At 38.3% G+C, this 12,432-nt stretch overlaps 2 protein-coding genes across 2 annotated transcripts; both read left to right on the top strand.

Annotated features, from left to right (window-relative positions):
- The first annotated feature begins 7,802 nt into the window (after positions 1 to 7,802).
- Positions 7,803 to 9,680, top strand: LOC139896013 (GDSL esterase/lipase At5g33370-like). Its single transcript, XM_071878592.1, has 5 exons — positions 7,803 to 8,082; positions 8,163 to 8,290; positions 8,369 to 8,611; positions 8,959 to 9,211; positions 9,296 to 9,680. The coding sequence occupies exons 1-5, from the start codon at positions 7,836 to 7,838 to the stop codon at positions 9,526 to 9,528; spliced, it is 1,104 nt and encodes a 367-aa protein (XP_071734693.1). The 5' UTR covers positions 7,803 to 7,835; the 3' UTR covers positions 9,529 to 9,680.
- A 394-nt stretch (positions 9,681 to 10,074) lies between these two features.
- Positions 10,075 to 11,966, top strand: LOC139896012 (GDSL esterase/lipase At5g33370-like). Its single transcript, XM_071878591.1, has 5 exons — positions 10,075 to 10,320; positions 10,404 to 10,531; positions 10,617 to 10,859; positions 11,266 to 11,518; positions 11,599 to 11,966. The coding sequence occupies exons 1-5, from the start codon at positions 10,086 to 10,088 to the stop codon at positions 11,832 to 11,834; spliced, it is 1,095 nt and encodes a 364-aa protein (XP_071734692.1). The 5' UTR covers positions 10,075 to 10,085; the 3' UTR covers positions 11,835 to 11,966.
- The last annotated feature ends 466 nt before the right edge of the window (positions 11,967 to 12,432 follow it).

The raw sequence follows: 12,432 nt of genomic DNA, 5'->3' as shown, positions 1-12,432 counted from the left end.
TGTTCTATGTGCTCACAAAATCTTTGGCAGTTCGTCCACCCAACCAACTCTACCATGGCCCAACCTAGCTTTGATTCCAGCCACTATGTCCCGGTTGGTGACTTTGCACTGGCCGTTCGCCTGCGGATGCGCAACGGATGTAAAAGTTTGCTTAATATTAAGCTCCGCGCACCAGCTGTGGAAAGGATCTCCCGCAAATTGCGTACCATTATCACTAACAATTTCGTTTGGTATACCGAATCGACAAACTATGTCTTCCCATACAAAATTACGCACCCTTTTTCCTGATATTCTCGCCAGCGGTCATGCTTCAACCCATTTCGTGAAATAGTCGATTGCAACAATCAAGAATTTGATGTTTTCTGCGTGTGCAGAGTATGCGTAAGATACTGACGTAAATAGCATACGGTATGAAATAAATGAGAATATTACCTCGGCCTTTTGGAAATGGTCCGACTATGTCAATTGCCCATTTGCAGAATGGCCATGGTGAGGAGACCGGTATCATAGGATGCACAGGTGCCCTGCTGATGGGTGCATGTATTTGGCAAGATTCGCATTGCTTAACTATTCGCGCGGTACCTGCGTATATAGTGGGCCAATAATAACCTAGCCGCATAATTTTTTACACAATAGACCTGTGCCCCGAATGAAGAGCGCACGCACCTTCATGCACCTCGCGTATAACCTCTGCCTCTTTCGGGCCAATACACCTTAAGTGCGACCCTAAATAATTTTTCCGATATAGGACGTCACCCTCAAGGGCATATAGTGGTGCCTTGGTGCGGAACTTCTTCGCATCAACGGAGTCCGCAGGTGATGTGTCGTCCCGCAGGAAAGCAATAATGGGTGTCATCCATGTTGAGCTGGATTCCTTGACAGGTGCTACCAAAGGCATCATAACGATGGATTTTGCATGCAGTTCTTCTATAAGAACTTTATTCCCCAGATGATCAAAAGCCAAAGCGTCCATTTTACTAAGCGCATCCGCTTTCTTATTTTGCCCCCGCATTACGTGGGAGATTTGAAAAGCTTCAAACTGGTCAGCGAGGTTATGAACAAGCGATAAATATTGCTGCATGGCAATGTCGTGTGCTTCAAAGTCCCCGCTGACTTGACTACATACCAGCTTTGAATCCACATAAGCGTGCAGAATTTTAACATTCAATTTATGCGCAATACGCATACCCGCTAACAGAGCCTCATATTCTGCTTCGTTGTTCGTAACAGCAAAATTAAACCGTAGCGAATATGTATGCTCTTCGCCATATGGACCAGTTAAAATTACACCCGCGCCAGCTGCGCTGCAGGCACCATCGGTGTATAACTCCCATGGTGACAAAGTTGGTGCAGGCGTATCTTGATGTTCTGCTGATGCCTCGACATCCGCAGGTAACTCTGCTAGGTAATCCGCAAGTATTTGACCCTTAACCGCGCTGCGCGAAGAAAAATTTATTTCATGTTCTCCTAACTTAACTGCCCATTTAGCCATTCGGCCAGAAATCTCAGGCTTGTATAACACCTGAAAGAAAAATGATTGCGTTAGTCAATGCGGTAACCCCGTACATTGCCGCAAATTAGGCATGTACCAACCTGTTTGATCGGTTGATCAGTTAGAACCACGATTAGATGTGCTTGAAAGTACCGGCGCAAACGCCGCGCCGTGTGGACTATCGCATATACTAGCTTTTCTATTGGTGAATAGTTTACTTCGCTTGATGTCAGCATCTTGCTTACGAAGTAGACCGGCATTTGCGTCTGAGAAAACCTCAACGTTATATTTCTGCGAAATAAATAATGCATGTAAATAAAAGTGGGTTACCTTTCCGCGATCTGCTATAAGAACCGAGCTGATAGCCTCTTTCGATGCCGCAAGATACAGCGTAAGCGTTTCTCCTGATACTGGCGCGGTGAGTGTTGGTAATTCAGCGAGCACCTTCTTCATCTCCTGAAAGGCTGATTCTACTTCCTGAGTCCACACGAAGTCTTTTTTCTTTAAACAATTCTTCAAAGTATTGAAGAATGGCAATTGTCGCTCTGCGGCCTTCGACAAAAACCGCGTGATCGCCGCAAGCTTCCCGGTTAGACTCTGCACGTATTTCTTTGTCTTCGGAGATGGTAAACTATCAATGGCTTCAATCTTTTTGGGATTTGCCTTGATTCCCCGCGCTGTCACCACATGACCTAGAAACTTGTCTTCCTCTTCCCCAAAACTACATTTGAGCGGGTTAAGCTTCATGTTTATCCTGGGTAGAGACGCAAATGTTTCTAGGATGTCCGCGAGCATTTCTTCTTCAGTGTTGCTCTTAATTACCAGGTCGTCAACGTACGCTTCAAGATTCCTACCAATTTGGTGTTTGAACGCCGCATCAATTACGCGCTGATAGGTTGCACCTGCGTTTTTTAATCCGAAGGGCATCTTCGTATAACAGTAAATACCTTGCGGCATATGGAAAGTAGTCTTGTCCTCATCTTCCGCAGCCATTAAGATTTGGTGATAACCCTTGTACGCGTCTAGAAAACACTTGTACCGGAACCCTGACAGTGATTCCACCTTCCAATCTATTTCCGGGAGAGGGTAGTTGTCCTTAGGACACGCTTTATTAATGTCTTTAAAATCAACACACATCCGCCAATTACCATCAGCCTTTTTGACTAACACAGGATTAGCAACCCACGTCTGATACCGCACCTCCCACAGGATGTTTGCTTTAACAAGATTATCTACTTCTGCGCATAGCCAATCACTGCGCTCAAGAGCCATATGCCGCTTCTTTTGTCTAACAGGCGTGAGTGATGGGTTAACATTCAATTTATGTTCCGCAATGTCTCGCGGTACCCCGGTCATGTCTGATTCACGCCACGCAAAAACATCTGCGTTAGCTGTCAATATTCCGTGCAATTTGGCCTTTGTTTCGGCTGACAAGCCTGCGCCGATTTTAATCCGCTTATCTGGATGTAAACGGTTTGCTATGGCCGTACTGCTTGCGAGTTGTTCTCCTACGCTGGGAATGTTTACAGGCACAACTGAACCACACAACTCGGTTGTTTGATGTGAAGCAATTGTGGCAACCCCTCCCTTCGTAGGAAACTTTATTAAACCATGCACCACCGACGGTATAATGTTAAAACGTCGTATGAAATTTCTCCCGAGCAACGCGTTGTACCGTGAAGTTGAATGAACCACGTAAAAGTCAACTAACTCGTGTCTAACCAATTCCGGATTCTTGTCATCCGCGAGTTCTATTATTAGCTCTATCCGGCCTAGCGGCCATGAGCTTTCCCCGGAGAACCCAGATAACGTAATATCAGACTGGCGTAGCTGCGTTTTAACTTCTGCAGGGAGGAAAAGATAGCAATGCTCGTACATAATGTCCACGCCACTCCCGGTGTCAATATGCATGCGTTTAACTTGTACTCCGCAAGTAGGGATGCGACACTTGATGATAATGGGCTCGTTAACTGTGTCGATTGACATTACAGGAGGAAACGTGATTGGGAGAAGTTCCCAGTCATGGTGATCATTGTACTTTCTCCGCTGGCTAACTTTCTCTGCGTCGACCATATTAATGGTTAAGTCGGCGTTTTTTGTTTTATCAACTTTTTGCCATGCGAAAGTTTTAGCCTTCGACCCTTCTTCTGCGGATTTTCCCTTGTCCTTCTTAGGTGGTTTTAGGTGATCCAATTTACCTGCGCGTAGTGCCTCGAGCACTAGTTCCATCAAGTTTTTGCATCGATTAGTGTCATGCCCGTAATCGTCTTGGAATTCGCAATACTTTGTTTTATCCCGCTTACCGAATTATGTAAGCGGAGTTGGAACCGCAAAGGTTGCGCACACTGGTTCGGTTGCCAAAATTTCTTTTGGCGTTTTAGACAAACTTTTAAGCAGCGCATAGTTCTGATTATTGATGCCGCGCTGATTATTGTTTCGATAATTGCCACTTGATTTCCCTTTATCATTCTTGATAGGACCACCGCTAGGATACCTTCCGCGAGAGTTGTTGCCACGATTTTGATCACGCGAACGATCATCATCGTCTTTCCTCTCGTTGCGTGAACTAGCTGTTGGAATATCATTATCTTCGCCACTTCGCATATAGTCATGGCATTCATTAAGCGCTTCCGCATAAGTTGTTGGGACCGTATGGCGCAGACGCCTTACCAGTGTTGGATGACGTTCTGAGTTTATACCATGTATGAGTCCGGAAATCTGTTGCTCTGGCTTGAGATCTGGTATGCGCAGACACTCATTAGTATATCTTGTGAGAAATTCACCCAAAGATTCCTTGGATTTCTGCACAATATCATGACATTCGATATGAGTGCGTTTACGTGGCCTCTGATTCTGATATTGCAGGAAGAATTTCGTCCGCAGATCTATAAACCCGGCTATACTACCGGTCGGCAGTTTATTAAACCATTCACGAGCAATACCCTGCAGTGTCATTGGAAATATCTGACACGCAACCGGATCGACCCAACCTTGAGTGCGCATTGCGCCTTCAAAACGCTGTAAGAAGTCATCTGGATCAGTTAAGCCATTGTAAGTACCCAACGTATGAGGTATCTTTGGCGCAGATGGAAACGGATATGCAGTTATATGCGGAGGAAACTTATCAAAAGTAGTTGGTAGCTCAAAAGGTGGTTTAACAGGGTCACCTTTGAGCCCTGCGAAGAAACGCCTCATCATATCTTGAACAAAATCAGGTTGTGAAAATAGGTGGACCATGTCAGGAGGTGCCGCCTGCATAAATTGGCTTGCGAGATTCGTCTGTCCCTGAATATTTTGCCAAGGCTGCCCTGGCGTCTGCGGATACAACCAAGGCTGATTTGGAAAAGAAGGTAGGCTTGCCGACGCAGAGTATACCCCAAATGTTAAAACATATACCCAAAAGTTAAAACTCCATAGAATTAGTCATTTTTATGGTATCACTAGATATAAAATATGTATATGCATGTACCTGATTCCCAGCATATGACCACTTGCGTGTGAACTGTCAAAGTATTCAAATCCCAGATATAGTTATATAGCCACCAGACACCATAAAATATCTTTTTTGTGATACCAAAAGGACCACATACATCATGTGAAATAATGAAGTCTTTTTAATCAGTTCTTCTACAGGGGAAATTTCAGCGGACCGCCTAGAAACGGCTCAAGACAATATCAGACTCCTAAATTTGCGCGGGACGGTCCAAAGCCAATGCAAAGTTCCACTTATACATAATGAGTTCCATCTTTTGTGTTCAGAGTACCCATTAATAAAGATGTTGTAACTGATAACAGAAGGTGTGAACATTAAGAGTCAAACAACTTTCTAGTAAGGTCAACTTTTCCGAGTAAGCAGTAACCATACATAAGTGTGTTCTATGTGACATTATTAGGCATCACACCTCCTCTAATCATCAATGCTAAAAAAGTTTCACCCTCATTTATCCTAGTACAATTTTTTTTTTTTTTTTTTTTTTTTTTTTGCGAAATAACTAAAACTCATATAGAAACGAGGTCGTTTTTCAAAGAAAAACGCTCTAAATAGATAATACAAAAGAAACGGGGACTAGGAAGCTCGAACCTAGAAAGCAACCAATTAGAACCAAAACTAACTAAATAAGATCTACTGATGTCAAAAAATCGCCGTTAAAAAAAATAAAAAATTAAATAAGATAGAATTATCCTAGTACTATCTTTACATAATGCATATAATAAAATACTCCGTAGTAAACATATGTATTGCAAGTCACAACAGTTGACAAAATACCTTTAATTAATTGTTTATCCAATTCCGATCAATGGAATGAAAAAAACAGTGATTGAAGGAAAGTGGTGAGGCAAAAAAACTTAGGTGAATCAAGAACAGCAAAGAACTAGGAAGGAATTCGAAAACGTTAAGATGAATGATTAATCCAATAATCGTCTGTTAAACCCTAATTTATTGTCAGTTAAACCCTGATTTCGAAGGGAATGTGTAGTATCCTATAGGAAAACGAATATCACAAATGTACCCCCAGACTTGAGAACAGTTAACATACATTCCCCTACGGTTACGAGTAATCAATATATTACCCCTTATACAATGAAGGTAATAGTAACACGTAAACCGAATAACTTCTACCTATAGGTTCATACTTGAGAACAGTTAACATACATTCCCCTACAGTTTCGAAGAAAAAAAAATCCTTCCACCTTGACACCTTCCGTCATAACGTTCACTTTGTAAATCTATCTATAGGTTCATACTCTTTGGATGTTTTTTCAAGAACTTAATTAAATTGATGTATGTATTGTAAAAGGATAGTTACAAACATATCCAAATAATAACTAATGTACTTGAAGATATTATACTTATTTTAGAAACTTCATTTCAAATACACTACAACAAATTTGCTAACATGCATAAATTTACACTCTTTTATAAAGTGTGTACTTTTTTGTTAAATTCCTCACACTTGTAAATGTGTGTAAATATATTACATTTATAAGTGTAGAATATCATTATAGTTTCACACATAAAAGTGTGGGGAAAAATGTTCACACTAATTTGTCGCACTAGATTTGTTCACGCTCCCCCTTGTGTGAAGAAATGAGGTGTAACAAATTTTACTCACATTTTTAAATGTGATTAAATTTGTGTTTGTATACACTAATAAGTGTGAACAAACTTTTCCTATAATTTTAAGTGTGAAATTTGAATAACATTCAACATTTATAAATGTAACAAACTTATACATATTTATAAGTGTGAGGAATTTGACAAAAAACTCACACTTTCTTACAAGTGTGTAAAAATATGCGTGAACAATTGATAAATTTGTTGTAGTGATAGTAACACAATCAAGAGATTTCAATATACAGTTATATACTATATTATATGTTGATTACCTTTGTTCACTTGGATCTAGCCTTCTAGGTGACAAGTGATTTGTACACTCAAAATAGATCGTAAATAAACCAAAGTTATATTTAGACCATGGAGCCTAGCCCAGCCCAGCCCAGCCCAGCCTAACCAAGTCCAACCCAAAAACCACATTTGCTAAAGCCATATTCAATATTGAGACTACTTGATAACTCTCATGAGCTCTGGTTGAGAAAAAGTGGTCCAAATACTACAAATTGTGACCTCAACTAAAAGAAATAGCTCCACCCCTTAATTTCACGAGATGTTTGTAGCATTGGTTAACTATACATCAACTTTATACTTATAAAAGAACATTATAATTCAATAAATAGGTCTCAACAAACACATGCATTTAATATTTATCTTCTCATCCTCCTCTACTTATTTATTTTCATCACATCACATGCAACTTTATCTAACACCTCACTGTCAAATAAATTCCTACTAAATTTTTTCTAATTAAGGGCCTTTAAGATCCACTATTTTCATGCCGTTTTTATTGTTACTTTCACACCATCTGACTATATTATTTTGCTTAAAACAGTTACAAATCTATCACGTCCAAGTTTTTAAAACAGTACTAGTAGCTATAACTATAAGTCTATAACTACGCAGTATGTTTATTTAAAGTTGCAATATAATTTTAATAACTGTTGTTATGTTATTACACAAATGATTTAAATCTTCAGTGCAACTGTCCACCAATCCTAACTCCAAAACACGCTGGATCATTGATGGTGCTTCTTTACAACTGTGCTACCTGCATTATGCAGGGATCAAGTTTAAAGTTACCATAACTTTTATAACATTATAATAATAATTCCAAACAAGACCTATATATATATATATATGTAAATAAACTGCTCACCTATTATTCACAACATTATGAGCTGAGTATACAGTGTACTATACCAGTTAATAACTGTAACAAAATAATCCATGGCTGTCTCTACAATTTATGGTCACTCTTTTACCTTAGTATTATCTGTATTGGTGCTAGCAACAGTTTTTACTAGTGTTGATGCTCGTGCATTTTTTGTGTTTGGAGACTCGTTAGTCGACAATGGAAACAATAATTATTTGGTTACTTCTGCGCGGGCTGACTCACCTCCTTATGGGATTGATTACCCCACACATAGACCAACGGGTCGTTTCTCAAATGGGCTCAACATGCCCGACCTTATAAGTAAATTCCTAATATGCCCCTTTATAGATGGATATTCATTCTATTTTTTCATATACTAATTTTTATAACTGTAATGCCAGGTCAGCGCATGGGGGCCGAGCCCACATTGCCGTATTTGAGCCCGCGACTAACGGGCCAAAGGCTACTTGTTGGTGCTAATTTTGCTTCTGCTGGGATTGGAATACTTAATGACACCGGAGCCCAATTTGTATAATTCTCCAACTTTTATTTAATTTTCTTTCATGAAGCTACATTTATAACAGAAATGACCAAATGATTTTTTCAGCTGAATATAATTCGGATGCCGTTGCAACTTGAATACTTTAGGCAGTACCAACAACGAGTAAGCAGACTTATCGGTGAGAGTCAGACCAAAAAACTAATAAAAAACGCACTCGTTCTCGTGACAGTTGGTGGCAACGATTTTGTCAACAACTACTACTTGATTCCATACTCAGCGCGGTCTAGACAATATTCCCTCCAAAATTATGTACCTTTTATCATATCGGAATACAAAAAGATCTTAATGGTATGCAAAGTATAAACTTTTTCGTTTGGATAAAGAGTGTATAAATTGAACTTCCTAAGACCATAAAGACAAAGTACCACGGATGGTCCTTGTGTTTGTATCAGAAATCACCGGTGATCCTGTATATTTTTATTCGTCATGGATGGTCCCTTTAGTTTTCATCTTGAATCACCGTGGTCCCTGTGGTGTTATCCATAGGGACCATCCTTGATGAAAATAAGCAAATCACATGGACCATCCTTGACCGAAAAAAACTATAGGACCACCAGTTCTATATATAAACCACGGAGACCATTCGTGATATCTTTTCGACTGTAAACCTTAAACTCTTTATCTCGTAAATGCAGAAACTGTACAGTTTGGGAGCTCGAAGGGTTCTTATCACAGGAACGGGCCCACTGGGGTGTGTGCCAGCTGAACTAGCCCAGCACAGCCGAAATGGTGAATGTGCAACTGAGCTTCAAAGGGCTGCAGAGTTGTATAATCCACAACTGAACCAAATGCTGAATGATCTCAATAGCAAAATTGGGAGTCATGTATTTATCAGTGTAAACTCAAATAAAATGCACTCGAATTTCATTACTGATCCGCAAGCTTTTGGTAAATAATATCATTTTGTTAGTCTGGTCCTTTGACTCAAATAATTTATTTGTATCATAGCTCAAGATGGTATGGATTGTGCAGGATTTGTGACATCAAAGATAGCATGTTGTGGGCAAGGACCATACAATGGGCTCGGTTTGTGCACTCCGATGTCAAACTTGTGTGCTAATAGAGATTTGTACGCATTTTGGGACGCATTTCATCCTTCAGAAAGAGCAAACCAGATTATCGTCGAGCAAATGATGACTGGCTCAACTGATTATATGCATCCCATGAATCTATCCACCATTTTGGCTTTAGATTCTCTAAATTAATCACCAATTTTATTTCAATAAACTTCAATTCATCTAAATAATTTGTTCGTTCTTCGGATTTTGTTATATTTTCTCTGTTTATGCAATTTAGTATCAATTTGTATAAATATAAATATTATTCTCTTAATTTGTAACAAATATTAATATTTTCATTTGAGTCAAAGTTCATACATCTGAGTACCTGACTGATGATTTTTAGGTTCAAATGTCACTAAGGTTATGCCCACTGTAAAAACTGTATTTGCAGCCCAAATTTAAACCAACATTGCCTTTGTGAATTATAATGCACCATCAATATACAGAGTACTAATAGCTCAGTAATACTTCATAATTTACCTTTTGGGCCCTGCCAATAAATCAACCTCCAATTAATTAAAATTCAACCACCTTTTCAGTACCATTAACAATGTTGGTCCTTGTTTATCCCTACAAAAAATTTACTTTCTTCATTATTTACCATAACTTTCCACTCTATAAAACCCCATTATTTGTTCTATTCATAAACCACACATAACACAACACTTTTGTATTCACTGTTGTGTTAATTTAACAGACTAATGGCTGTCTCTTTGTTTTTTTGTGCCATATTCCTAGTATTGGGACAGTTTGTTTTTCTAACCGAAGCTGCACCTCGTGCGTTTTTCGTGTTTGGTGACTCATTAGTCGATAGTGGCAACAACAATTTTTTGGCTACTACTGCTCGAGCCGATGCATATCCTTATGGTATTGATCACCCGAGTCATAGAGCCACTGGACGGTTTTCAAATGGCTACAACATTCCTGATCTTATCAGTTGAGTTTTGATTACAATTAATTTAAATTCATCATATTAACCAGTTTTTTAAATAGTTAACTTGAGTCAAGTTTAACTGCAGGTCAGCGTATTGGGTCTGAACCCACAATGCCATACTTGAACCCACAGCTCAACGGGCGAAAACTTCTCATTGGTGCCAACTTTGCATCTGCTGGAATTGGAATTTTAAATGACACTGGATTCCAATTTGTAAATTTTATAATAAATCATTTTATTTTATTACTAGTATTATTTTCAACAGATTTTTGTTTATTCATATAATTCTTTTTTTTAGGTGAACATAATTCGGGCAACACAGCAACTTGAGAACTTTAAACAATACCAACGACGAGTTAGTGCGCTTATAGGACCCAAACAAACAAAGAAACTTGTAAACGATGCACTTGTTCTCGTTACACTTGGTGGGAATGATTTTGTTAACAATTATTACCTCGTCCCGTTATCTGCACGCTCACGTCAATATAGTCTGCAAGACTATGTTCCATTCATCATCTCCGAATACAGGAAGATTTTATTGGTATGTAATATGATTTAGCATTTCTATATTTCCAAAATATTGCAATATTTTAATTATTTTTTTGCTCAAGTGGTCCCTCATTTATACATCAATTCGTATGTTGCGTCCCTGTCTTTTTTTATTAGCTTCCGTGGTCCTTGATTTTACAAATGTCTCGGTGGTGATCCCTCCGTCAATTTTTGTTAAATATGTCTGTTAAATGCCATCAAGTAATGTCATCTAAGATAAATTAATCATCATAAAATGATATCACGTGTTAGATGTTAATCATTTGATGGCACTTAAAGGACATTTTTAACGAAAATTTAAGGGAGGGATCACCAAAGGCAACATTTGTAAAACCAATAAACAACCTGCGCAAAAAAAAAAAGTCTTTTTTAACGAAATAAATTTTGGATGCATGCAGAGATTACATGGTTTAGGAGCCCGAAGAGTGCTAGTGACGGGAACGGGCCCATTAGGATGCGTACCAGCCGAACTGGCCCAACATAGTCGAAACGGTGAATGTGCAACCGAGCTTCAAAAGGCTGCAGATTTGTACAACCCACAATTAGACGATATGCTGACTAGTCTCAACGAACAATTAGGACAACATGTGTTTGTTGGTGTAAACACACGAAAAATGCACAATGACTTCATGAGAGATCCTGCAGCTTTTGGTTAGTTATTTAACTGATAACAACAGTTTGTTAAACTTGTTTGTGTGATATAGTAACATTAGTTTGTGTTTTATATGTAGGATTTGTTACTTCAAAGATAGCATGTTGTGGACAAGGTCCATACAATGGATTAGGACTTTGTACAGCAATGTCGAATTTATGCTCAAACCGAGATGTTTACGCGTTTTGGGACGCATTTCATCCATCAGAGAAGGCAAACAGACTTATTGTAGATCAGATTATGATTGGAGCAACTGAGTACATGAACCCAATGAATCTAAGTACCATTTTGGCTTCAGATACTAATAATAATTAGTTATGAGTTTTAGCTATTTGTTTGTGTGTATTTAAAAGAGATGCTTTATAAGTTCAAATTTGTGTGTTAGTTTTTGGAGTTATGATGTTTTCGGATGTGTCTTTATCAGAGTTGGGAGAACCACTTTTTTGTCTGATGGCTTTATATAAAATATTAAATCGAAAACTTCATTATATATTCTCTCTCTCTCTCTTTTACATATATATATATATATATATATATATATATATATATATATATATATATATATATATATATATATATATTTTCAAGAGTGTAAGTTGCGAGAAAACAATATAAATGATTTGTGGTCCACTGTACACAATTTAATGCAAAGTACCATGGAAATTAGATAGTTACTAGTGAAAAGACCAGTAAAATCACGGGTTTGTTCAATATAAAAATATTTAAAAATCATCTTCAAAGTTACATATCATATTAAGCAAATATGCATGTTGCTTATCTAAATACACATGCAGTAGTTTAAACTTTTTTTTTCTTTTCAAAAGGCAATAATAATTATATTAATAAAAACTAGCAAGATGCTGGGAGATACAAAGTGGGTTATAAATCTAAACACGACAATTCACGACTTCAA

The sequence above is a fragment of the Rutidosis leptorrhynchoides genome, chromosome 3 (genome assembly GCF_046630445.1).
Source record: "Rutidosis leptorrhynchoides isolate AG116_Rl617_1_P2 chromosome 3, CSIRO_AGI_Rlap_v1, whole genome shotgun sequence".
Taxonomy (NCBI): domain Eukaryota; kingdom Viridiplantae; phylum Streptophyta; class Magnoliopsida; order Asterales; family Asteraceae; genus Rutidosis; species Rutidosis leptorrhynchoides.
This window is presented reverse-complemented; position numbering and strand designations above follow the sequence as displayed.

Coding starts and splice junctions, on each gene's coding strand:
- LOC139896012 (XM_071878591.1), top strand. CDS start 10,086: ATGGCTGTCTCTTTGTTTTTTTGTGCCATATTCCTAGTATTGGGACAG. Junction 10,532..10,616: donor ATGACACTGGATTCCAATTT/GTAAATTTTATA, acceptor TCTTTTTTTTAG/GTGAACATAATTCGGGCAAC. Junction 10,860..11,265: donor AATACAGGAAGATTTTATTG/GTATGTAATATG, acceptor GGATGCATGCAG/AGATTACATGGTTTAGGAGC.
- LOC139896013 (XM_071878592.1), top strand. CDS start 7,836: ATGGCTGTCTCTACAATTTATGGTCACTCTTTTACCTTAGTATTATCT. Junction 8,083..8,162: donor CAACATGCCCGACCTTATAA/GTAAATTCCTAA, acceptor CTGTAATGCCAG/GTCAGCGCATGGGGGCCGAG. Junction 8,612..8,958: donor AATACAAAAAGATCTTAATG/GTATGCAAAGTA, acceptor TCGTAAATGCAG/AAACTGTACAGTTTGGGAGC.